This window comes from Schistocerca americana, chromosome 3, assembly GCF_021461395.2.
Source record: "Schistocerca americana isolate TAMUIC-IGC-003095 chromosome 3, iqSchAmer2.1, whole genome shotgun sequence".
Lineage (NCBI taxonomy): Eukaryota > Metazoa > Arthropoda > Insecta > Orthoptera > Acrididae > Schistocerca > Schistocerca americana.
This window is the reverse complement of record NC_060121.1, coordinates 176,270,744-176,298,734: the sequence shown is the minus strand read 5'-3', so window position 1 is coordinate 176,298,734 and position 27,991 is coordinate 176,270,744. Positions and strand designations below refer to the sequence as shown.

The 27,991-nt window shown below is 41.6% G+C and overlaps 1 protein-coding gene across 2 annotated transcripts in view; it reads left to right on the top strand.

Moving 5' to 3' along the window:
• LOC124605514 (origin recognition complex subunit 2) overlaps nucleotides 1-27,991 on the top strand; it is a 108,486-nt gene that overhangs the window by 27,423 nt on the left and 53,072 nt on the right. For both annotated transcript variants that reach the window (XM_047137255.1, XM_047137256.1), the window contains one exon: nucleotides 18,275-18,561. In XM_047137255.1, the coding sequence (XP_046993211.1) occupies nucleotides 18,275-18,561 (287 nt within the window). The remainder of the gene's footprint in view (nucleotides 1-18,274; nucleotides 18,562-27,991) is intronic.

Genomic DNA, 27,991 nt, shown 5'->3' with positions numbered 1-27,991 from the left:
ATTGGCTGACTACATCACATGTCCTATGCTCTGAATATTCTCTGTCATCGGCCGGCAAGATCACGTGACATGAGCTATGTCTAGCTTACAAAAGCACATCACAATCTCGATTTCAATGCTTTGGAAAGTAACATGCGGTGTGTGGTGGAATTCAAATTTATACTTTCCTAATACGAAAATATGCAGTGCACATGTTGGTGCACATCAAAGATCTTTCCAAAACATTTTTTTTTCTTGAGTTTTGTTTTCTAAAGTGCTGGGAAGTTCTACACTGGTGTATAAAACCATAATCATTCAAAGGATTGATAAGTTTTACAATTACGAGGAAAAGTATACTGTCACTTAACATGGTAAAGTTGTATGTTCACGTAGGAGAAAGTATTTTTAACTGGGGAAAGATCTGGGAATTTTTTTTTTCCTTGTCTGTGTATACACCTTGAGAAACACTTTTCCAGCCTTCTTAATTGATTTATTAACTTTCATAACCATAGTTGCTATAACGACATCATGATTGCTGATCCCCATTTCTATACTGATGCTGTTGATAATGTCTGTCCTATTTGTAGCTACAAGGTCCAAGGTATTTCCATTGCATATAGGCTGCCAAACTAGCTGCTCGTGTTCAAAAGTACTTCACAAGTCTGCGTGTCTGTACCTCTTGCAATGAATCCATAGACATCCTAGTCTCTACTTAGCAGATTAAATTCACTTCCAACCAGTATTGCATGATCCGAGTGTTTACGCACTACTGACCATAGGCTTTCCGTGAATGACTCTGGAACTGTCACAGCGAAAGTGGGTGGCTGGTAAAAACATCCAACAATTAACTTGGTTTCACCTGTTACACACGACCAGATAACTTGACTGTCACACTCAGCTTCAACCTCAATACAGGCAATATTTTTGTCAATTGCAGTGAACACATCCCCTTCTATGGCCTATTGTCTGTCTTTGCTATATATGTTCCATGATTTGCTAAATATCTCGGAGCTCTCCACTCCAGGTTTCAGCCAGCTCTCAGTCCTGAGAATAATATGAGTGCAAGAACTTTACTGGAAGGCAGCAAAATTCAGGAACTTTGTTACGAATACTTTGACAGTGTACTGATAAAATTTTGACAGTGTACTGATAAAATTTTGACAGTTGAAGTGTCTTTATTCGCAAGGCAGTCTGACTTCCCTTGCTGCGTATCAACTGGCAAGTGTTCATCAGAGTACCTCAGACTACCACCTAACCTACAAAACCCTCATGTCCACCCCACAAGTACCCTCTACCCGGGTAGCTGCTTCCTTTGTGTAGTGCATCCCTGACCTTTCAAGGGAAGTCCTACGAATCTCCAGTCGATAATGCATGTCTAGAAATCTGCAGCCAAGACTGTCACAGAACTGACAAATCCTTTGGTTGAGACTCTCCACTCAGTTTCAAACCGAAGCACTGTCAACTCTGGGAACAATGTAGCAAATTGAAAGCTCTGCATGCACACCATGCTTAAGGCCAGCAGCCTTCACCACTTCCACCATCTGCCTATATGAACTGAGGTTGGCCTCAGAACCCATGCAACAGATGTCAGTGTTGCTGACATGAGCAACCAGCAGACTGCATCCTGCATGCTTGATAGCCTCAGGCAAGGCCCCTCTGCATCTTGGATGAGGCCTCCCGGCAGACACCTAGTGAAAGCAAGCTTTCTTTCCAGCCCTGAATGCTATCTGCCTAAGAAGCTCCATAATGTGCCTAATGTTGGAGCTCCTGATAACTAGTAAACTCCTCCCCCTGTGTACCTTCTCAGACCACTGCTGAAGGAGCAGCCACCTGTCCACTCACAGGGTGAATGGGTGAAGCCACACAGCCATTCCCTCCACCTTGAGTGACATGAATCTGTTACTGCCTGCCACTCACTCTGCTATGAGGACAGATCCACCATGTTGCGGGCTAGGAGGTACCTTGGCAGCAGAGTCCCTGGGTGGAACAAGCGACACCTGAAGTGTCCCACGCTACACCCCAGATTCTCTGCCACTGCTACACACTAAGGCAGCAGCCTGAAGGTGATCAGCCGTAGCCAAAACTACATTCAGCTGTTCGCAAACTGCAGCCAGCTCCTCCTGCATTTGCACACAGCACGCACACATCCTATCCTACACTTTCTAGCGAGGCTAGCTGAAGAAGTAAACTATAAAAGTGGACAGAATCCTAGATATGCAACTTTCTACCTTCCTGACGTGTCACCAGTGGATGCTGATGCCTCCATGAGCTGTGAACCTGGCTGTTCAGAAGAAATGAAACATGTGCTACAGACTGCTTGAATTGACACTTACTAAATGCTAGGTTACACCTCTTAAACAGAAAACCATGCACGAAATGTAAGAAATATATCGGGTGATCAAAAAGTCAGTATAAATTTGAAAACTGAATAAATCACGGAATAATGTAGATAGAGAGGTACAAATTGACACACATGCTGGGATTAACATTGGGTTTTATTAGAACCAAAAAAATACAAAAGTTCAAAAGATGTCTGACAGATGGCGCTTCATCTGATCAGAATAGCAATAATTAGCATAACAAAGTAAGACAAAGCAAAGATGAAGTTCGTCACAGGAAATGCTCAATATGTCCACCATCATTCCTCAACAATAGCTGCAGTCGAGGAATAATGTTGTGAACAGCACTGTAAAGCATGTCCAGAGTTGTGGTGAGGCATTGGCGTCTGATGTTGTCTTTCGGCATCCCTAGAGATGTCAGTCGATCATGATACACTTGCGACTTCAGGTAACTCGAAAGCCAATAATCGCACTGACTGAGGTCTGGGGACCTGGGAGGCAAAGCATGACGAAAGTGGCGGCTGAGCACACGATCATCACCAAACGACACGCGCAAGAGATCTTTCACACGTCTAGCAATATGGGGTGGAGCACTATCCTGCATAAACATCATATGTTCCAGCAGGTGTTTATCAGCCAGGCTGGGGATGATGCGATTCTGTAACATATCGGCGTACCTCTCACCCATCACAGTAGCAGTTACAAAACAAGAATCACACATTTCCTCGAAGGAAAAAGGCCCAATAACGGTAGATGTGGTAAATCCAACCCATACCGTGACTTTATCGTCGTGCAATGAGTTTCCACGACAGGATTTTCGGTAGCCCAAATTCTGCAGTTGTGGGCATTGACAGACCCTTGGAGTGTGAAATGAGCTTCGTCGGTCCACAACACGTTACTCAACCAATCGTCATCTTCTGCCATCTTTTGAAACGTCCACACCGCAAATGCCCTCTGCTTCACTAAATCGGCAGGTAACGGTTTATGATGCCGATGAATTTTGTACGGGTAGCATTGGAGGGTACGCCTCGGTGCCAACCAAACAGTAGTGTATGGAATGCCGGTGTGACGTGTGACTGCACGAGCGCTGACTTCCCTGTGCATAGACGAACCCGCTACAGTCTCTATTTCTTCCTGAACTGTCTCAGCAGCATTACACTTTGTGCTCGGTCGGCCGATACAGGGTCTATCGTCTAAACAACCCGCGGCTTCGAACTTCGAAATCATTCTTGCCACAGCTGCATTTGTCAATGGACCTTTACCCATTTGAATCCCCTTCCTATGGCGATAGGATTGTAATGCTGAACTAGCACATTCCCCATTCTGATAATACAGTGTGGTGTCACCACCAGACACCATACTTGCTAGGTGGTAGCCTTTAAATCGGCCGCGGTCCGCTAGTATACGTCGGACCCACGTGTCGCCACTATCAGTGATTGCAGACCGAGCGCCGCCACACGGCAGGTCTAGAGAGACTTCCTAGCACTCGCCCCAGTTCTACAGCCGACTTTGCTAGCGATGGTTCACTGACAAATTATGCTCTCATTTGCCGAGACGATAGTTAGCATAGCCTTCAGCTACGTCATTTGCTACGACCTAGCAAGGCGCCATTACCAGTTACTATTGATGCTGTAAAACATGTACCGTCAAGAGTGATGTTCACCAATTATGGATTAAAGTTAAGTATTCCAGCCGCTATGTACACTTTTTGCTAGTCTAATTTCCTTGACCTTTTCCAGACCTCATGCCAGCCTGTGTGAGCTAAAACGCGTGCCTTTCGGCTTCCTCTCATAGTGGGTTGGCGCTCTTGCCAATCCACAACATACAGCTTCACTAAAAGCGCCTTTTCAGGTAACGTCAACATGCTGCAACTGCTGGCGCATCTGATTCTCTCTCTCATTACAGCTCCTTTTTATACACGATTGTGATGCGCAGTCACTGACGTTTTGCTGTCCAGCACCTTTTTTTTTTTTTTGTTCTGATAAAACCCTATGTCATTCCAAGCATGTGTGTCAATTTTTACCTCTCTATCTACATTATTCCGTGGTTTATTAAGTTTTCAAATTTATACTGTCTTTTTGATCACCTGGTACTACGAGGAAAGCACAGGAAAAGATAAATACTTAACCTGCCGCTCTGTAGATGTGTGTCACCCATGAGCTGTAGCCTCACTGATAGTTCCTTCCTTGGGGAGGAGGGAGGGATAGTTTGGCAAGGTTAAAAAGAGAGGACAGGTCACTCAGATTTCATCTGTTGTAATGGCAATGGGAGTCAAAGATCAATACTTCTTTTCCACTCTTCTTCTTATATAGTTTCAGTATGATTTGTGATTGATGAAGATAATTTTTCAAACATTTTCCTGGATCAAAGCGGATAGAGTAGCAATACTTCATTTAAAAATAGGCAATAGATTGTTAGTGTGTTCGGTCAGTTGACATCCACTGCTGGACTGAGGCCTGCTCTAGATTCTTCCATACCTTATGATCTTGAGCCACATGATTCATCCTGTATCTAAATGTTTTTAATGCCATCCATCCATGATTCATTAAGTCATTGTATCATTTCTTACCTATCTAGTTGGTTTCTTGCTTTGCATGTTCCATAGACTGTCTGCACTGTTTCCATCAAAATGATATATAGCAAGCTACACTGAAGTGCCAGAGAAACTGGTTTAGTCATGCGAATTCAACTACAGAGATATGTAGAAAGGCAGAATATGGTGCTGCAATCGGCTACACCTATATAATACAAGAAGAGTCTGGCACAGTTGTTACAGTGGTTACTGCTGCTACAATGGCAGGTTATCAAGATTTGAGTGAGATTGAACGTGATGTTATAGTTGGCGCATGAGCAATGGGGCACAGCATCTCCGAGGTAGTGATGTAGTGGTGATTTTCCCGTACGACCATTTCACGAGTGTACTGTGAATATCAGGAATTCAGATAAATATCAAATTTCTGTTATCTCTGCAGCTAGTAAAAGATCCTGCAAGAAAGGGACTGACAATGACTGAAGAAAATCGTTCAGCACGACAGAAGTGCAGCCCTTCCACATATTGCTGCAGATTTGAGTGCTGGGTTTGTGTCAGTGTGAGAACCATTCAACGATATTACTGATATTGGCTTTCGGAACCGAAGGCCCAGTCGTTTATCCATGATGACTAAACGACGCAAAGCTTTACACCTCATCTGTGCCCATCAACACCAACACTAGACTGTTGAGGACCGGAAACATGTTACCTGGTGGGACGAGTCTCATTTTAAATTGTATGGAGTGGACGGACATGTATGGGTATGGAGACAACCTCATGAATTGAGGGACCCTGCATGTCAGCAAGGGACTGTTCAAGATGGTGGAGGCTCTGTAATGGTGTGCAGCGTGTGCAATTGGAACTATGTGGGACCCCTGATACGTCTATACACAACTCTGACAGGTGACACTTCGGTAAGCATCCTGTCTGATCACGTGCATCCTTTCATGTTCATTGTGCATATCGTCAGGCTTGGGCAATTCCAGCAGGGCAGTGTGACACCTCACACATCCAGAATTGCTACAGAGTGACTCCAGGAACACTCTTCTGCTTTTAAACACTTCCTCTGGCCACCAAATTTCTCAGACATGAATATTATTGAGCATATCTGGGATGCCTTGCAACGTGCTGTTGAGAAGAGATCTCCACCCCCTCATACTCTTATGTATTTATGGACAGCCCTGCAGGATTCGTGGTGTCAGTTCCCTCCAGCACTACTTCAGACATCAGTCAGTCCCATCCCAAGTCATGTTGCGGCACTTCTGCGTGCCTGTCGAAGGTCCTACATGATATTAGGCAGGTGTACCAGTTTCTTTGCCTCTTCAGTGTAGTATGCAGGCTGCGTGTACATGATTTGTTAGTGTGTATGGCTGCAAGTTTGTCATCTGCAGAGTAGCAAATAGCACAGTGCCTTAGAATGTGGTAAAAGTGAACCATCCACCCTTTTGGTTGGCTGTGTATTCCCTGCCTCTGTTTCATTTTCAGTACAGTCATAAATACGTTTTCCACTCAAGTATTTCCCATGATCCATTACTTGCTGAGCATCCCTTAGGTTTTGAATGATATTTGCATTGATAGTCCATGTCTCACTGCGTAGTCATAATACATGTTAATACTTGTTGATTGTAAACTTTATTTCAGACACAGCAGACTATTCATTTTGGAAGCAGTATGCTGTTTACCAAAACAATTATGTGAAACTTTCACTTTTCTGTGTTTCATTTACTAACCAATGTGTTTTCTCCAATTGGCCTGAATATTGAAACTGGTTCTGTGATTACTCAGTTTGTACTGTTTTCTTTTTGGGCTTTCACTGTGATCTTTCTGTGGCGTGCACCATGCTGTAGCAGTGCTTCCCTGACAAGTATGCTGTCACATAGCTGTTTATGTGGTCATTTGCTGCAACTCCAACAGCTGTATCTGTAACGGTCGTAGTGACTTTTTTGGAAGATGAATCAGATAAAGCTGTTTTCAAAAATATGACATTTCCTGCTGTGTATAAATTTCTGTTACAATGGAAGGAAACATTTGTCTGAACTGAAACCAGATTTAGAGAAATATTTTGATCTGGTTTATTGAATCACTCTCTTTGAAATTCTGAAAGTAGTTAGGATAAAGGCACTGTAAGGTATGTACAACTTGAACAGGAACCAGACTGCAGTGGCTGGATGTGAAAGGGAACCAGTAGTGGAGAAGGGTGACAGATAGGGCTGTAGCTTATTCTCAGTGCTGTTCAATCAGTACGGAGGGCAAGCAGTAGAGGAAACCAGTGAGAAATTTGGAAAGGAAATTGATGTTCTGGGCGAAGAAATAAAAACTTTGAGGTTTGTCAGTGATAACTGTAATCCTGACAGAGACGGCAATGGATTTAGAAGAGCAGTTAAACAGGATATATAGTGTCTCGGAAAGAGGTTATAAGATTTATTTATTTAGTGTATGGCTTCCATCACTTGAATTAATTACTTATGAGTAGTCTACAGTACAGATATCAAAAATCCATATAAGACATTTAAGTCATAAAATATGTACAACTACAAAATATATGAGAACTTAACTACAGCCGAATGTCCATGTCGATGATGTATTCTACCACCTTTTCAGCAGCGTACAAGAATTTGGAAGTCACCCATGAAGGCTATCAGTGGGCAATCTTCAACTGTATGTTTTACAGTTTGCCTAGGAGTGCTACAGTCACACTGGGGAGAAGCTTTTTTTTGTCCCATCTGTACAAGGAGTCAGCACATCTGCTACAGTTTGTTCATATTCTATTTAGAGTAGCCCAAAATTTGTGAGACTTGTCAATTATAAGATGAACTGTAACGCAATTAAAACAAGAGTAATTGAATACAATTGAATTAAAACAGGTGATACTGAGGGAATTACAAAGGGCGTTCAAAAAGTTTTGCGCAGTCGTCTCTAATTTTTTTAATTTTTTGCTGGAGGAGAATGAATTTTTTTAATGAACATACTTGGAACATTTAGCTATACATTGAGCCTACTCAATGTAGCTTCCATCAGCTGTGATGCATCTGGAGCAACATTCTTTCCGTGATGTAAATGCACTTTGGTAAAATTCTGGGGACTGACTTTTACACCATCGCTTGACACAGGAAATAAGGTCTTTATCACTATCAAATGTTTTACCATGCAGGCGGACCTTCAGATGACCAAAGAGAAAAAAATCAGATGGAGCCAAGTCGGGACTGTAATTAGGAGAGGAACAATTTTCCAACTCATTTTCCTGATTTTTCTCCTGCATCATAAGGGCTGTATGAGGTTTGGCATTGTCATGGTGTAGTCTGATGAGCTGATCCTGAAGCTGTGGTGTGTGGGTCTTGATGCCATGTCGCAGCTTGTCCGATGACAAACAGTAACGGTCCCACTTAATTGTGGAACCAGATTCCAAAAAGTCAATGAAAATGACACCACACTGATCACAGAAGAAGGAGGCCATCACCTTTTGGCCTGCTGTTCATGAAAGTCGTGGTTTCTTCTTCCGAGGGGAATCCGGATGATGCCATTCCATGGATTGGGTTTTGCTCTGAGGTTCAGACAAAAACAACCATTTTTCATCCTGAGTAATGATGCCATCAAAATGCTGTTTCCACTCTTCAGTAAAGGTCTTCATGTGATCCTCACACACATTCTTCTTCATTGTTTTCATTTCTCTTGTCAATAATCTAGGCACCCAACGCGCAGATTTTTCTGTACCCTAGTGACTGTACCAGTGATACCATGCTACCCAATGACAAACGAGTCATTTCAGCAAGCTGTTGTGTCATCACACATCTCTCATTTTTGATGATTTGATCAATGGTGTCCTGACTCACATCACTCACTGCCGTCGATGGTCTACTGCATCGTGTACTGTCCAGTAGAGAGAAATCACCGTCTTTAAACCTCTGCAACCACCGGTGGATACTGCTGCAATCCACTGTGTCCTCCCCATAAACAGGGAGCGAATTCCTGTGAACCAATCTGGCAGAGTCATCGCCGGTCTTGAAGAGGAACTCCATCACAGACTGTTGTTGCAACCTGACATCTACTTTGTGGTCCATTATGGCTCACCTGTAAATAAAAGAAAATACTTTTATATACCAACTTTTAGCTAAATGTTCCAAGTATGTTCACAAAAAATTTCATTTTCCTCCTGCAAAAAATAAAAAAAATTAGAGATGATGTGCAAAACTTTTTGAATGCCCTTTGTAGATTAGAAAATGAAATAAGAAAAATGAATTTTGCTATTTGGACAGCAAAATAACTGATGATAGCAGAAGTAGAGAAGGCATGAAATGCAGACTGGCAACAGCAAGAATAGCATTTTTGAAAAAGAAAAATTTGTTAATGTCTAATTAAAATTTAAATGCCAGGAAGACTTCTGAGGATGTTAGTATGGATTGCAGCATTGTACAGAAGTGAAATGTGGATGCTGAACATTTCAGACAAGAAGAGAATAGAAGCTTTTGAAACTTGGTAATATAAAAGAATACCGTACTGAAGATTTGATGGATACATTGAATAACTAATAAGGAGACAGTAGATTAGATTCGAGGAAAAAAGAAATTTATGACACAGCTTGACCGAAAGAAGGGATCGGTTGATAGTACCCATCCTGAGGCATCGAGGCATCATCAGTTTGCCACTGGAGGGAAGTTCAGATGGTAAAAACATAGAGAGAAACCAAGGCTTGAATATAGTAAGCAGATTCAAATGGCTGGAAGTAGCAGTAGTTATGTGGATATGAAGAGACTTGCACAGGATGAACTGACATGGAGAGTTGCATCAAACCAGTCTTTGGAATGAAGACTACCATGACAGCAACAGCAACAACACCAATACCAAGAACAACAACAAGAGAAACCATAGTGTTTGGATGGATGGTGAATGTTGAACACACACAAAAGTAACATCGCCCATATTCCAAGAAAGTTCAACAGAAGTGCCAGTATCCTCAGTATAAATAAGTGATTTACAAGTTAGTTTGAACAGACTTCTAACTGATGAGCTGGTTTATGGAGTATCATTAATAATTGTAAGGAAATGAAAATGACTTGTAATGAATTTCCACTTGGTACAATGGAGGGCAGTTTGCTTTAAAAGTAGATAAGTGTAAAATAATGCCTGTGACAGGGAGAGAATCCAGTAATATTTGAGATTAGTGGTAAATTAAATATTTAGGGGAGCTATTGGAAACTAATATGGAATGAGATGAGTGAGTCGTATCAACAGTAGTGAAGGTGAATGGGAAACTTGGATTTGTTGGAAAGGTTTTATGAAAGTTCATTGTATCAGTAAAGGAAGTGGCATACATTATATGCTAATCCAACTAATTCCAGAGTGCTACTCCAGCATTTGGAAATGTGTGTGAATTCCTAAGGGACAAAACTGCTGAGGTCATCAGTCCTTAAACTTAAACACTACTTAACCTAACATAAATTAACTTATGCTTAGGACACACACACACACACACACACACACACACACACACACACACACCCCTGAGGGAGGATTTGAACCTCCGGTGGGAGGGGTCGTGCAATCCGTGACATGGTGCCTCAAACTGCGTGGCCACCCCACGTGGCCAGCATTTGGAGATCTTATAAAGTAGGCATAACAACTTCCAGCACAGGGTGCTAAAATTGTGACAGGCGTAGCTTTTGCAAAAGTATGAAAAGTCCAGTATGTGTGGGTTGTGTATGTATGTATGTATGTTTTCTATTTCGAAAGAAGGATCTTTTTTTCTCATGGTTTGTGAATAACAGTCTTTTCATGGTTCCTGTCTGTGACTCAGTGCCTCTTGTTAAAAAATTCTTCTGCATCCATCTTGTGTAGGAGTTTCAAGAGTAAGATAAAGACTTTAGGGCAATAACTGAGAGACATATGTTTTTTGTCCTCACTCACTGTGTAGATGGAATAGGCCAGAGAAGCTCTGTAATACTGGTACAAAGTATCTTCTGTCATAACTGTAAGGTGGTTTATGGAGTATAAACATATATCTGTTGTTTATTGCATACTGGTTTCACTGCACCACACCATACTGACTGCCCTATAGGTTGATGTCAGCCTGTGTAAAGCACTTACCTCAGTATTAAAATATATTTATCCATTTTTTGAGCCTCTTGCAAGATTTGTGGGAGATAGATTCTAAGAATGATAGAGAATGTCTAGGTAACACTGTAACTTCAAACAGCAGTAAAGATTAACCTGTGTAAAATAAAAATTCATTTCAGAAGTTCATTAAAATAAAAAAGAAAGAATGAACAGAACTTAATTTGAGGAGATACATCTCTCAGTATTGCTGATAGAAACACTTCATATGAACTTTATATAAAGGACAGTACTCATAGCTTTTGGAACACACATATTACTTCTTTTGGAAGGAGAGAGGTATTATTGTCAATAAGTTAAAGGGTGTTCCGCCTGTTCCTGGAACCTCATAACAGATGGGATTCCCCTAACTTCAGGTCTGGGTGACTTGTCACTGCCCCCTCCACCCTCTACGTTCCCTTTCCAAACCCACTCTCCTTTCCTTTCCTCCCTTAAGTAAAATCTGTTCTGTTTAACTGCACCCATTCACTATACTTTTTTTTTTTTTTTTTACAAAGATTAGCAGTGGAATGAGGTAAAATGTTCATTCAGTGGCACATTAATATGTGCAATCATATTTGGTCTACATTCTGCGACCATTAGTTGATCTTGATGACTGGAGGAACAACTCGTATCTCTCTCTCTCTCTCTCTCTCTCTCTCTCTCTCTCTCTTCCCCCCCCCCCCCCCCCCCCCCTCTTTTTCTCTTTCAAAGTCCACTTGAATTTGAATTTCAAGAATTTATATAATTCTCTCATCAGTATAAGGAAAACAACAATAAAGTTGTGACAGTAACATGATCAATAAGCTAGAGTGAAAGACACCTGGGTACTATCTGGGATGTCTTATGACAGTCATGGGAGTGTGTTTTATAGTTGAAATATAAAAGATCGTTGTTCATGCAGTTGCACTATGTCATTTTAAAAACTAGGTAATAATAGTGACTACTGAGATGCCATGTAAATGCAGGTTCTCTGTTTGAGATTAACAATTCCCTACTTAGTCCTGTCACCAACGACAGAATGAGTGAACAGAGCTTTGCCGTTATGGGTACACCTTGAGAGAAATCTTTGTCACTGAGAATTATTCGCCAAAACCGTGTCGATAAAGTAAACAGAGATGGTGGAATGTCATTAATGAAGATAAGATTATTTGCCTTTTCCCAAGAGAGACAATAGATTCGGAAATAAACAAACTATTCTGCTGCGATGTACACTACTGTTTGTAAAAAGTGAAACACTCAGGAGCTATGGTGTGGAACATGCCACGGTAAGAGAACGTGTGGAACAATAAGTAATTTAAATGGCAGAGTGCATGGAGCCCAACAACGGCATCCTCTTTTGTGTGACTGGACAGATCAGTGTTACCCAATGCTCAGTTGGCGTGGAGCTGTCATACAAAGTGGAAACATGTTACCAGGTGCTACTACGCCTAGCTGACATCACGGGGTAGACTATCGGCATGTGTGTTTGAACAGGGCAGAATGATTGGTCTCTGGGAGGTGAGTCTTTTGTTCCATGACATTGCAGCTCGTACAAGGCACGCTGCTTCAACAATCAGGCATAAGTGGAACCAGTGGAGAGGAGAGGGGCTCACACGTTGCTGACAGGGTACTGGATAACACAGTGCGACTGTAGTGTGAGATGATCGCCACATTATCTGCTTGGCCATAAGAGACAGGACAGCATCGTCCATAGTGTTGGTGCAACATTTGAGCACTCAGTAGGTGTGGTCATGTCCACGTTGATAGTTCAGTTTTGTCTTCTGTGGCGTGGACTGGTGGCACGCATGCTATTGTGTAGATTCCCATAGACTATAATCCGCCAACGCGGCAAACTGCAATTGGTACTTGAATGCCAACACTGAATGCTACTCTGGCATGTTGTGTGGCAAAATATAGTTGTTGTAGCAAGAACAAACATGATTTAGGAAACACAGTACTTTATAGGAGCTACATGTAAGATACAGGTTGTGCACAGCAGTGAACACATTGACTGAACAACAGTAATACAGTTCAGAAAAGGCCGAGAACTTGTTTGTGATTGCTTAACTAATACTGTTTCATTGACGGCTCATAAGAGCGTGCCATGGGACTGACCAAGGTGATCTCCCATGAGAGGGCATAGAGCAGGACCTGGGACTGTGTTCCATAGTGACATCCTCATTGACGTCAGTGGACGGTGCCAGAGGACCCAACCACAGAGGCAGTGGTGGCTGCAGTGTCAAGTGCAGTGGGGGCTGCACCGGCGATGGCGTTTGAGAAGTGGGGGTGGAGGCAGGAACCCCAGATGGTGATCTGCCAGACAGTGACCCGCCGCTGCGATGCAAACTGAACCGTCTGTGACACAGGAGCAGTCATTGGTGGTAATGGGGACATGGGAGGCAGTGGTTGAAGTGACTAGATGTCCGCCTGTCTGGAGTGTGGATGATGTGTAGGCGTTAGCCCCAGTGATGCTCGATGATAGCAGGAACCCAGTTTGGCTGGTGGCCAAGACCATGAGCCCAGACAGGTGCGCCCATCGTGGAGCCGGCAGTGCCAGAGGATGTGGCGTTGGATGCAGCAGGTGAAGCGAGGGCTGTGGTTGGCGTCTATGTAGCAGATCTGCTGAGCTCCTGTCCCACCAGAGTGAAACGGTACAAGTTCAAAAAATGGTCAGAAGCAGCTTCACAGGATCTGCCACATACATACTTCCACATCTGAGTTTTAAATGTCTGAACCATGAAGTTAGTGTCCCCATTAGATTGAGGATGATACGGGAGCTGTGAGATGGTAAACATCATTAGCCCGACAAAAATATGTAAATTCTCAAGAAACAAACAGGGGCCAATTTTGGTAATCATGGTATATGGAAGTTCCTCAGTTGCAAAAATCTTAGACAGGGCTGAAATAGTGGCCGATTTGGATGTGGACAGACAATGCGCCTTGTAAGGGAACTTGGAACAGCCATCCACTACAATGAACTAATACTGATTTAGGAAGAGTCCAGCAAAATCAACGTATAGATACGTCCACAGGTGCTGCAATGTTGGCCAGAGGGGAAAAAAAGATGCCTGCAGAGCTGCCTGTAGCTGTACATAGTGAGTGCAAGTGGCAAGAAGCCATGTAATGTCCCCATCTATGCTGCCCAGCCAGTAGACATGCCCGCAGGGCAAAGCTTTGGTGTGAGAGGTCCCCCAATGGCTAACATGCAGAAACTACAGTACATTGCGGCATAAGGAAGTGGCAATCACAACCTGGGGAACAACATCCTTCGTAGCTAGCAAAAGAACCCTGTCAAACACAGAAAGGCAGTGTTGGAGGGAGAAGTAATTATCCAAGGGATCTGAGGCACAGCCCGAGGATTTTTTATGACCATTGGGCTGCACAAAAGAGAGAACACGATTAAGTACAGGGTCCTCAGCAATGGGCGATGCTATTGTGGCACTAGTGGTGGGAAAACCATTGACCGTGTTCTGGTTCTCATTGTCTGTATAGAAACAAAGCAGCTCGTCTTGATTGAATACCAAGTCCAGCTTGATTGGAAGGTGGTATAAGGCATCGGTGTTGATGTGTTGCGCCATCAGCCGTTAATGGATCTGATAATGAAAACGGAGAGGAAGAGAGCCCACCACTACAAACAATGTGCTACCTTGCCCAGCATGGAAGCTGAAGGATTAAAAAGAGCAACCAACAGATTGTGATCAATGATCAAGTGGAACTTAGAACTATACAAGAAGTTGTGAAATTTCTTGAGGGCAGTTGCTGGAAGCTTCCTTTTCAATCTGAGAATTCTGCTGCTGAGCAGGAGTTAGAAGCATTAGCAATGAGTCGTTCAGACCAGTCTGCTTATTTGTGCGCCAACATCGCGCTGAGAGGCACCTGTAGCCAGCACAAGATGCTGACCTGGCTGAAAAGTGGTCAGACACAGGACAGATTGAAGCTTAGATTGAAGCAAAACAAATGTTTGGTCACAAGCTGGGGGCCAGAAAAAAGGCACAGCTTTATGCTAAAGTGCATGCAGGGGCTGAGCAACATTGGATGCATCCAGCAAAAACTTATGGTAGTACACACCTTTACCTAGAAATGCCTGCATCTTCTTAATGGAGGGCGGCTGCAGCAAAGCCACAATTATGTCAGCATGGTGACGCAACAGCTTTACCATTGTGCAAGAAACCTCAAAACCTAGGTACTCAATTGACGGCTGAAAAAATTGAGGTTTGGCAAGATTGTTTTTGAGGCCTGCAGACTGCAAAACAGGAAACAGCAATCAGAGGTTGCTAAGGTGGTATTCAGTGGAGGAACCCAAAACAATGATATTGTTGAAGTAATTGATGCAGCCATTTTTGTAAAAAAATGCTGAAAAATTGCGGGCATGCTAGTGATACCAAAAGGCAAAAAGGCAAGCATTAATACTGGTATAGGCCGAAAGGTGTATTGACAACGAGAAGGCACCTAGTGATCTCATCCAAGGGGAGCTGGAGATATGCTTCCAACAAATCAATCTTGGAAAAATAGTGGCCACCTGATAATTTTGGGAGCAACTCACCAGAGCGGGGCAAAGAGCATGTATCTATTACGGACTGTGCATTAATCATGACACTGAAGTCGCTGCAGAGGTGAAAATTACCCATTGGCTTCCAAATGATGATCAGTGCTGTAACCCATTCACTGGAGGAAATAGGCTGAATGACATTGAGCGTCATCAGACATTCTAATTCTGCCTTGACAGTGTCGCACAATGCGACAGGCATCTCCTGAGCCCAAAAAAGCAAGGGCGGGCAGGCTCTTTCATGGTAATGTGGACCTGAACACTGGTAGCACAACTGAACCCAGGGGAAACCCAGTTGTGGGTACGGAACTTGTTCTAACACTAACTTTACCTCATTGTCAGTAGAGAAACTGGAACAGTTAAATGCAGCTGACCCGAACAGGTCTGCAGTATGGGAAAGATCCACAACAAGGAAGGTGAGGGGATAAAAACCAGATTTGTGAGAGGCAGGGGTGAAGAACTGAGCTAGGATCGGAATCTGCTGTTAATGGTAGCTAATCAAATTCTGTGAAATCTGTGTGATGGGAGGAGAGTCCAGGTCCATGTACAGTCGTGCGTTTACTGAAGTCACTGCAGCTCCTGTGTCCACTTGCATTTTTAGTGGTTTATTTAACACACTCAAGCCAATAAACACTTCGTTCAGGGAGACAGCCATCGTAGAGGTGGAGTTTATGTCCATTGGTACTACTGTGTCCGCCACATTTGAAGTGAAGTTACACGCCGATGCAGTGCAGCCTTTCTTTCAACACTTGTTCCAAACAGCCCATTGCTTAGGGCATACAGCACGCTCATGTTGGATGAAGCAGTACAAGCAAAACGGAAGGGCGGCATGTGGCTGATGCTGTGATGTGGCCTGTTGCTGGTGTGGCTGTAACTGACGCTGCCTCATGCTATGTTGAGTCGAAGGTTGTACTGCTGCAGTGGCTTTCCAGTCATCCTGAACACTTGCAGCTTGTTGAACTGGGGTTGATTGAGTAACTTCCGATACCTCCCCCCACAAAGCAATCTGATCACCAGCGGCCCATGACACTTCAAAGATCTGTGCTATATTCAGCACATCTGTAAGCATCAGATTCTCACATTGAAGTGCTTTTTCATGGACTTCCCTATCCAGAGTCAGACGAATAATATCATCATGTACCATGTGATCAGCGTGGGATTCGTGATAGGTACTAGTGACAAACTTACAGTGACAGCTCAGCCCACGTAATTTGGTTTGGTAAAATTCTACACACATTCCCATGACATGCATTCTGTTACAGTAATAGGTTGGGAGAAGCTTGCGCATTTCATCAAATGATAAGCTGGCCAGGTCTTGTAAAGGCACAAGTTGGCACAGCAACTGATAAATGTGTGGCGAAAGCCAGGAAAGAAAGAAAGCCCTACACAGGTTTGCATCACCCATTTGAAAAACCTGGAAATGTTGGCATAACCGTATCTCATAGGAGTCCCAATCTTCAGCCAGATTTATCGTATGCTGGAAAGGGCAATGGTGACACAGATGGGAGAGTAACCTGCTGCGAACACACAGAGGCTGCCTGACTGGCAGCAGTGGTGAGAGCCTGCTGTTGTTCCGGGATACTTTGCTGCTGGGCTATGATACATTGGAGTATTTGTTCCATCGAGATGAGTGTCGGGTGACTTAGCACTGACACTAGCACGCAGAGAAAACGTAACCGTCACTCGTCGCCAATTTTGCTAAAGCAAGAACAAACACGATTTATTTGACATAGTACGTTATAGAGTAACAAGTAAGATAAAGCGTAACACTGAACAAATTTGCTCGACAACAGTAGAACATGTTACAGAATAGGCCAGGCACTCATTTGCGATCGCTTAAACAATACTGTTTCCTTGGTGGCTTACCAGAGTGTGCCAGGTGGCTGACCCACCAGGTTGCCTGTACAAGTGGGCCTGTGAACTGTACGGACATGCGATCTTTGGAATTTCGCTCTTCATGAGTGAAGGTTTTCAGGTGAATCCCACTCAGACCTGTCCTGAAGTGATGGCCACATACACGTTTGATACCCCTGTGATGAACGCAATTGGACAGACTGTATTGCTGAGTGACATAGCAGACAAATGTCGAGTATGTTGGTTTGGGGCACCATTGCCTACAATGTGTGATCTTGCCTCCAATGTCTTGAGGACAATCTGAACAGCATCTGCTACATAAGGGACGTTTTACAGCCCGAGTCACTGCCCCTCCTGCAGGCCATTCCACATGCCAATTTCAGCAGGACAATGCCTGGTCGCATGAGCTGAGGAATATGCAAGCCTTCTTCAAAGAATGACAGGTACCAGTGCTTCCCTGGCCTGCCCATTTGCCTGACATGTCGCCCATCGAACATGTGTGGGATATGGTTGGACAGCAGCTTGTTCGTTCAGGTCCTCCTGCAGCCACATTTGATACTTTGTGGACATGCCTACTTACCGTGTGGCAGAGTTGCTCTTCTGGTGCTCTTTGATTCTATGCCATGTCATCTAGCGGCTCTGATTGCGGGACATTTTGGCACTACTCCGTACTGTATTTCCACAGTCATAGTGCATGTACAGATCTGTAATGCTAATCATTGGTGTAGCATCCTATCCTTAACTGGTGGAATAAATTTCATTGTGGTCACGCATCTCAGTCTTGGTGTTTCACCTTATTCAAAAAATAGTGCATAATCTATTGACAGTTTTGTCACCCTGCTGTTTTGTGAGCAAAGAAAAAAAGATCAATACACACGTAAATTATGTAGCATGTAACAGTGAAGTTCTTCTGTTTATTAATGGTCTTTCACACAATTCTCCCTATTTATGTTGTAGAGATTGTACAAATGACCAAGGATTTTGGCAGTGATAGTGATATTTCTTCAAGTGAAAGTGAGTACTGCCCCAGTGATGAGAATGAGGAAGATATTGCAGAGAATGAGGAAGAAAATACAGAGAATGAGGAAGAAAATAATACATCTGCTGGAGATACTGATTCCGATGATGATCAGAGGTCACATGAGAGTGAACGTGCCAGTCGTAGTGCAGCAAGAAAGGAGAAGAGAATACTGCCACAAAATTCAGGCTTACTGTCAGCTTGTAACGTTAAAGAATCTGATTATGTAAGTATTTATTTGCTACATGAAATTCTTAATCTTTCAAGTGAGCCATGTCAATAAGTGGTTCTTCAAAAATTGCATGCAAGTTAATGTGCCTTTAAAATTTATGGGAACTTTTATGATTATAAAAAATTTAAATAAAGCCTTTCTAAAAATGTGTTAGTGTAGGCCGTGCATGCTGTACTCATAATAAACAGCTGCTGTCACAATCTGGGCTACTTGTATTGTGCTTTGGAAATTTTCTTCTGAACTGATACATTACTGTGTTTTTAATTTGCTGTCAGCCGTGCAGGAATACATATGCCAAAATCTTAACAAAAGGAAGACTTTTTAATTGTATTTTCATCAGAAATAATAGGTCAGAATGTGGCATAATAATAAACAATGCTTTTTTTGTAACGAATTTTAATCACACAATATCACCATCAGGTCCAGTATCAACATTTAAGCATTTGTGCATTATAACAAAAACGAAAGTCTGTGCAGATATTCATGGTTTGCCAAAAATAATGCAACGTATGACTGAAACAAATTGCAAATAAAGTGTTTGACACATCAGGCTCAGGTTTCAATTTAGAAGCTTGTAAAAATAAAATAAATATGTAGTTATATAAAATAATAATGACATTATAATGTTAAGCACCTTGTAATGTATTTTCTTCATGGCTTGAAAAGTGCATATATTTTGGAACACTAGGTTTCTTCTTCAGGAACCATGGATCTTGCCAAGGTGGTATGGCTTTCATGCCTCCACAACACAAATAGTTCCACTAAAGGTGCAATAACAACAGAGGGCTATCTGTGGAGAGGCCAAACTAACCTGTTGCTCCTGAAGAGGAGCAAAGTCTCATCAGTAGTTGCAGGGAGCAGCAGTCTGGATACTTGATCTTGCCTTGTAATGTTAGCCAACATAGCCTTGCTATGTAGCTACTGTGAACGGCTGGAAGCAAGGGGAACTTAAAGCTGTTAATTCTCTTTATACGTACCTCTACTGTGTAGCTTAATGATGGTATTTTCTTGCTTAAAATATGCCAGAGACCAGGACCGGTTTAAGACCCAAGTAACACAAAGTGCCACTTGGGGCACCAAGCTGAGGTGGGTGCCAGGGGTACCCAAGTGTAAGATTTGTAATCAGTTAGTATCACTATTAGTAGGCAAATTGACACAGATGAAAGTGTATGAGGTTTGGGGGGGGGGGGGGGGGCACTTGCCAGACAAGAAGTCACTTGTGAGGAAAAAAATTCTTGAACTGGCCCATCTCCAAGGTAAGATATTCCCCCATTTGGATCCTCAGGTGGGTACTACTCAGAAGGATGTTGTTATTAGAAAAAAAAATAACTAGCATCCTATGTGTCAGAGCATGGAAACTTAGGTCCCTTAATTGAATAGACAGACTAGAGAGGTTTTTTTTAGAGGGAATGGATAGGTTGAGGTTATAAAATAACGAAAGTCTAATAATGAATAACAAACCAGGAATGTGGGTAAGCTATTGTGAACAACATACTGAATGCATTATCATTGTCAAGGTAGAGATAAACAAAACACTCACCTCAATTGTACAAGTTTATGTGCCTAATACCTCTGTAGATGACAACGAGAGAGAACGAATATATGATAAGATGAATAGATTTGTTCAGATAGTTAAGGAAGATGAAAATTTGATAATGGTAGGAACCATTTGACAATAGGGAAAGGAAGGAAAGAAAGAAAAAAAAGTTGGAGAGCATGGACTGGTTGGGGGGGGAGGGGGAGGGGGGGAGGGGTGTGTGGGGTGGGGGTGGGGGAAGGAATGAAAGGGAAGCTGCCAGGTAGAAGAGCACAATTTAAGCATTAGTAACATTAGATTTATGAATCGTGAAAGAATGTTGTGTACATTGAGACCTAGAGACACAGAAAGGTTTCAAGTAGATTACATAATGGTTGGACAGAGATTTCAGAAGCAGATTTTAAACTGCAAAACATTGTTGAGGATTTCAAAGAGATCATTAGGCAGTGCTTGACTGAAACAGGAGTAAGGAACACAATAGAAGACAAATGGGTAGCCTTGAGAGATGAAATACTGCAGGCAGCAGAGGATTAAAAACACAAAAATGTAAAGCCATGGGCAACACATGAGATATTGAATTGGATTTACAAAAGGGGAAAATATGAAAATGCTGCAACTGAAGTTGGCAAAAGAGAATACAGAATCTTTTGGTAAGCTGTTCATCCAGCTGAGAGGATTGTCATCTGCAGTTGTAATTGTGACCAGTGATTGTCTTAATTACTTTGTATTATTGAAAGAATATTTAACTCTTGTTTATACTGATAGTTCCTCCAAAATTGTGAGATGTCCTTCCTTGTTTCTTCTTTGATACTAGCTCATTGATGTAAATGGTTACCTGTAGGAGTTAATCCTTTATCTGGACTCACTAGAGTAATTCGTGTTAAAAGTTTGCCAATTGTTAGTGTCTGTGCTGAGATATTGAGAATCGGAATAGATTTCCCAAGGCTCCTAGCTACCAGCAACCTTTCTAAGCTGTGGTGGGTTCTCTTTGGAATGGAGAGAAAAGATTGCACATATTTGCACTCTGTGTCCTTTTATCAGGTGTTAACTATGCTGATGTTCTCTTGCTGAATCCACTGTTCACCTGCTGTGCTGTGTCACACTTATCTCTGGTTTATTTTTTGTTCCATAATTTCAGTTGATGCATAGTGATCAGCAGCTGCCAGTAAGCAGTACCTGCTCTTCCCACCTCTGTTCTGTTGTACTTATCATTTTTCATGTCATTGTAGCTACCTTTATAGCATTAGTGAACCTTTTCATATCACTGTAGTTAGCTTCATAGCATTAGTGAACTTCGGCAATTGTTTGCTAGAAATTCCCTCAGCCACCCAGTCTTACATACTGCAGTTTACAGTATAACTCCACTTTTACGTTGCTAGAATTAATTTTTTCTCATTGTTTGCATTTTTTCATTGCACCTGTCAAATTTCCTATGTTCACAATGTTAATTGGAACCTGTTTTTGCATTAACATAGTCATAATTTTTCCTTAATTTATGCTTAATGAAAGAATGTTAGCGGAGAAAAAAAAAAAAAAAAACTAACATAATTGACACAAAATGTCGCCTTGTAGTAGTGTCTCCAAACAATATATGTTTAACTTTCTTCAATCCTGGCCCCTGTACCCAGTAGATCTGAATTGGTAAAATTCAGAACGGTTTGTGACACTAGTGCTTTGTCTCCTATCCCCGACAAGTTTTAGTCAGCCTGGGTGGCTGATGGAAGTAACTGTTTTGACAGAAATTGGCAGAAGATATTCATTTGTTTCTTGCCATGAACAACCTTAGTATTTGATGACATGTGGTATACAAAAAGTAGTATACTGCCATTATTTTAGCCGTATTGGTTCAGTATTAATGCCTCCCTGTGATTATGATCATAAGCAGAGGACATTTGCTTCCTGTTACCTGTAACTAAGAGTATAGTTTAGTTTATGGTTTGTTTATGACTGGACAAAGTGTTGTATGCTAACTAAAGTTGACTATGCTGACTTTACTGACAAGCTGTCTTTACAGAAAAAGGCAAGTCAATTTCATTTAATGTAGCTACTCCTGTCAACCGCTGTGGTAAAAGTTGATTGTGTGTACTGTGTGGCATTGTTCATAGCTTTGTATAGGTGATCAAAGTGTTGCATTGCTAGCTGTTTCTTTCAAGTATTTTCTGTCTCAGTGTTAACAAGGTAAATATTATGGAAAGAGATGAGGAAATTCTTTCCATAGAAGAGAAAGTAAAAATTCCCAGAAGAATTGAAGTTCATCACAGAACACATGTTACTTTAACTAAAGGGTTTAGGGATAGCTCTGCCTGCACTAAACACCATTATCAAAAACAGAGTCTCTGTTTTAGAAAGTGTAAGCAAAAGTGGGCCAAATTTGAAAAAAAAAAAGATAAAATATGCCAGTTACTCTCAGTATATGGAGCTAGAACGAATTACAAAAAACTGGTTTCAGACAGCATATGCTTTGAATATCCTCATTGACAATGTGATGATGTGCGAAAAGGCATTGAAAGTGGCAGAATGCTGGGAATGGGGGACTTATCCATATCTAAGAGGTGGATCAGTAGGTTCAAAAGAAGCTGTATAATGTTGTGTGCAAAACTATATGTAGTGAAAGATCATAAGTCAGTGGTTGCATCAATGACTACAAGTGTAATAAGAAATGCCAAGAAAGGAAGGAAAATATATTTGCTTAACAAGAGTGATAGGGCACAAATCGCAGAATATCTGAGTGACCACCATCAAACGTTCATTTCTGAGGAAGAGGATGTGGAACAAAAATGGAAAAAATTCAGAAACATCGTCCAGTACGCCTTAGATAAGTTCGTACCGACTAAGGTCCAAAGCGAGGGGAAAGATCCACCGTGGTATAACAATCATGTACGAAAGGTACTACGGAAACAAAGAAAGCTTCATCATAGGTTTAAGAGTAGTCGAATCATAGCTGATAAGGAAAAGCTGAACGAAGCGAAAAAGAGCGTAAAGAGAGCAATGAGAGAAGCATTCAACGAATTCGAACATAAAACATTGGCAAACAATCTAAACAAGAACCCTAAAAAGTTTTGGTCATATGTAAAATCGGTAAGCGGATCTAAATCCCCTATTCAGTCACTCGTTGACCACGATGGCACCGAAACAGAGGACGACCGAAGAAAGGCAGAAATACTGAATTCAGTGTTCCGAAACTGTTTCACTGCGGAAAATCGTAACACGGTCCCTGACTTCAGCCGTCGCACGGACGCCAAAATGGAAAATATTGAAATAAACGATATCGGAATTGAAAAACAACTGCTATCACTTAGTAGCGGAAAAGCATCCGGACCAGACGAGATACCCTTAAGATTCTACAGTGATTATGCTAAAGAACTTGCCCCCTTTCTATCAGCAATTTATCGTAGATCGCTGGAAGAACGTAAAGTACCTAGCGACTGGAAGAAAGCGCAGGTCGTTCCCATTTTCAAGAAGGGTCATAAATCAGATGCGAATAATTATAGGCCTATTTCGCTTACGTCAATCTGTTGTAGAATAATGGAACATGTTTTGTGTTCTCGTATTATGACGTTCTTAGATAATACAAATCTCCTTCATCATAACCAACATGGATTCCGCAAACAGAGATCATGTGAAACTCAGCTCGCCCTATTTGCCCAAGAAATTCACAGTGCCGTAGACACTGGCGAGCAGATTGATGCCGTATTCCTGGACTTCAGGAAGGCATTTGATACGGTTCCGCACTTACGTTTAGTGAAAAAATACGAGCTTACGGAATATCGGACCAGGTTTGTGATTGGATTCAGGATTTCCTAGAAGAAAGAACACAACATGTCATTCTTAACGGTTCAAAATCTGCAGATGTAGAGGTAATTTCGGGAGTACCGCAGGGAAGCGTGATAGGACCTTTATTGTTTACAATATACATAAATGACTTAGTTGACAACATCGGTAGCTCCGTGAGGCTATTTGCAGATGACACGGTTGTCTACAAGAAAGTAGCAACATCAGAAGACTCGTACGTACTCCAGGAGGACCTGCAGAGGATTAATGCATGGTGCGACAGCTGGCAGCTTTCCCTAAACGTAGATAAATGTAATATAATGCGCATACATAGGGGCAGAAATCCATTCCAGTACGATTATGCCATAGGTGGTAAATCATTGGAAGCGGTAACGACCGTAAAATACTTAGGAGTTACTATCTGGAGCGATCTGAAGTGGAATGATCACATAAAACAAATAGTGGGAAAAGCAGGTGCCAGGTTGAGATTCATAGGAAGAATTCTAAGAAAATGTGACTCATCGACGAAAGAAGTAGCTTACAAAACGCTTGTTCGTCCGATTCTTGAGTATTGCTCATCAGTATGGGACCCTTACCAGGTTGGATTAATAGAAGAGATAGACATGATCCAGCGAAAAGCAGCGCGATTCGTCATGGGGACATTTAGTCAGCGCGAGAGCGTTACGGAGATGCTGAACAAGCTCCAGTGGCGGACACTTCAAGAAAGGCGTTACGCAATACGGAGAGGTTTATTATCGAAATTACGAGAGAGCACATTCGGGGAAGAGATGGGCAACATATTACTACCGCCCACATATATCTCGCGTAATGATCACAACGAAAAGATCCGAGAAATTAGAGCAAATACGGAGACTTACAAGCAGTCGTTCTTCCCACGCACAATTCGTGAATGGAACAGGGAAGGGGGGATCAGATAGTGGTACAATAAGTACCCTCCGCCACACACCGTAAGGTGGCTCGCGGAGTATAGATGTAGATGTAGAAACAACGTAAACTGTTACAGAATGGGAGAGTGTAGATTACAAGAACTTATAAGGCCCTATAAACCAAAGGATATCTTCAGCATAGATGAATCTTGTCTCTCTTTCAGCATCATTCCATACAAAACATTTGTCTTAAAGGTGAAAATTGCCGTGGAAAGAAACACAGTAAAGCTTGCCTTACAGTAATGCTAAGCCCGTGTACTGGTGGCTATGGAAAAAACTAAAATTTATGTGACTGGCAAACAAAAAAATGCAGGTTGTTTTAAAAATGTGACTGCTACTAATAAAGTGTGAATAAAAGTGAAACTATTCAAGAAGCAAGTGCATAGTTTTGATGCAAGAATGGGAACCTATAACAAGAATATTCTCCTGTTTGTAGACTGTTTTCCTGCACATCAAAAAAATATAAACTTATGCAATATGGAATGGAGTTAGGCTTCCTGCCACCAAACTGCACAGGCAAATTGCAGCCCTTCAAGTTGGTCAATATGCATGCCTTTGAAACTTATTACAGAAAAGCCATGGTGCAGAAGGCATTAAATTTTGATGAAAGCTGAAAAGGAGCCATCCTCTTTTAAAGTGTCAGTTTTAAATCTCTTCCACTATATTGTCAAAGCATGACCAGAGGTTAAGGAGTCCACGACCTCCAACTGCTTTTGAAATGTGGGATTCCTTCAAACAGATGAAGAAAATGAATCAGACATAACAGATGTGAGTGCGGGAATAGCTGCAGTTCGAGCATCCAGTGCAAGATTTTGTACATGGTAATGACAGTGTTGATACTGTCAAAGATATTTCTGTTGAAGATGTGACTGACTTCCATACACAGGAAAATGATGACATTATATGGAGTGATAGTGATAATGATCGTGGTCTATTGAGATGTAAATGCAACAATGAAGACGATAAAAAAGTATATTTCTGCTGCAGACACATTCTATTGTGTTTATGAATCTGAAAACCATATTGAAAAAAATTCACCAAAATAAATTTAAAACAACCCATAGTTTTGGACTTTTTATTAAACACCAGGGACTACTGTATCTATGTTAAAAATGTCACATTTATGTAAGACATACAAATTAAAAGTAGGTACAGTAAATAAAAGATTTAATGATGTTTTATGAAATTTGTACTTAAAATGCTTAAGTGTGGTTGGTAACCACCCACCACCCCTCCCATAATCCAGGTTATGGTGACACTGATCTGTGGCATAGTCCACAATCTAGTTAAGTTTGAAAGTGAAAGTTTAGTTGCACGTTGGCAAAGCCAATGAATGTGAATGTGAATGTGAAATAAAGCTGGAGTGACAGACTGATCTTTAGCGTAACTCGATCTCTTTATTCGCACATCGTATTTAATGTGCTTTATAATATTTCACACACTTTTCGTGACAAGCTCTTGAATGGTCAGGGTACTATGTTCAGCTGCTGACATGACCTTTCCTAGAATTTTAGCAGGACAAATTGCACTAAAAATGACGGTTCATTTAACAAGAAAATTTGCCAAACAGCTGTGCAATCTGAGAATTTACTTTATTTTATATTCGCTGCCATTTGCAGCAATTCAGTATGCCTTCTCTAGGCCCATATGCACGTCTCAAAGTTTATTGATATTGACATGCTGGAGCCATCTGTTTCTGGATGTTACAAATTCTCAAATCCTTCCTCCAAAGGAAGGGCCTGAAGATGGCATATTGAATTGCCGAAACTGGTAGTGAAAATAAAATAAAGTAACTTCTCAGATTGCATGGCTGTATGGCAGATTTCTTGTTAAATATTTGACCAGCCAAAGTCCAATATCCACAATTTATCAACAGAGAAAAATGATGGTTGTTGTGTATATCTTTAGTGATTAGTAACACTTAAATTGCATATTTGTGTAGTATGAAAGTATAAATATGAAAATTGCAAAAAAACACCAATTACCTCGCAGACACTAAAAACAATAATATAGCAGTTGCTCAATTTGCTGTATCTGCCTCTTTCCAAAACACATCATTTTTAGCACCACTTATTGTGCTGAAGTATCAGGGAACATTGCATTGACAGCTAAACAAAGCACCAAAGTAAAAAAAACCTTTATTAGATAATAAACTAATTTCTGTCGGTTATTTTGATCCATTTTCTGTAAATATATCAGACATAAATTATGAAAATGCAGGAGAGTGGGTTTCCCTACAGAGCTTTCACCATTTAAAAAGTAATTTCCCACCTTTTACAGTTTCCCACATTTTACACCATTTCTTGAAAGTCCCTTGAAAAGTGTAAAATAGGGTTTCACTGAATTTTGCTGATACTACATCTACATCTACATGATTGCTCTGCAATTTACATTTATGTGCTTGGCAGAGGGTTCATCGAACCACAATCATACTATCTCTCTACCATTCCACTTCCGAACAGCACGCGGGAAAAACGAACACCTAAACCTTTCTGTTCGAGCTCTGATTTCTCTTATTTTATTTTGATGATCATTCTTACCTTTGTAGGTTGGGCTCAACAAAATATTTTCGCATTCGGAAGAGAAAATTTGTGACTGAAATTTCATAAATAGATCTCGCTGCGACGAAATACGTCTTTGCTTTAATGACTTCCATCCCAAATCGTGTATCATATCTGCCACACTCTCTCCCCTATTACGTGATAATACAAAACGAGCTGCCCTTTTTTTGCACCCTTTCGATGTCCTCCGTCAATCCCACCTGGTAAGGCTCCCACACCGCGCAGCAATATTCTAACAGAGGACGAATGAGTGTAATGTAAGCTGTCTCTTTAGTGGACTTGTTGCATCTTCTAAGTGTCCTGCCAATGAAACGCAACCTTTGGCTCGCCTTCCCCACAATATTATCTATGTGGTCTTTCCAATTGAAGTTGTTTGTAATTTTAACACCCAGGTACTTAGTTGAATTGACAGCCTTGAGAATTGTACTATTTATCGAGTAATCGAATTCCAACGGATTTCTTTTGGAACTCATGTGGATCACCTCACACTTTTCGTTTTAGCGTCAGCTGCCACCTGCCACACCATACAGCAATCTTTTCTAAATCACTTTGCAAGTGATACTGGTCTTTGGATGACCTTACTAGACAGTAAATTACTGCATCATCTG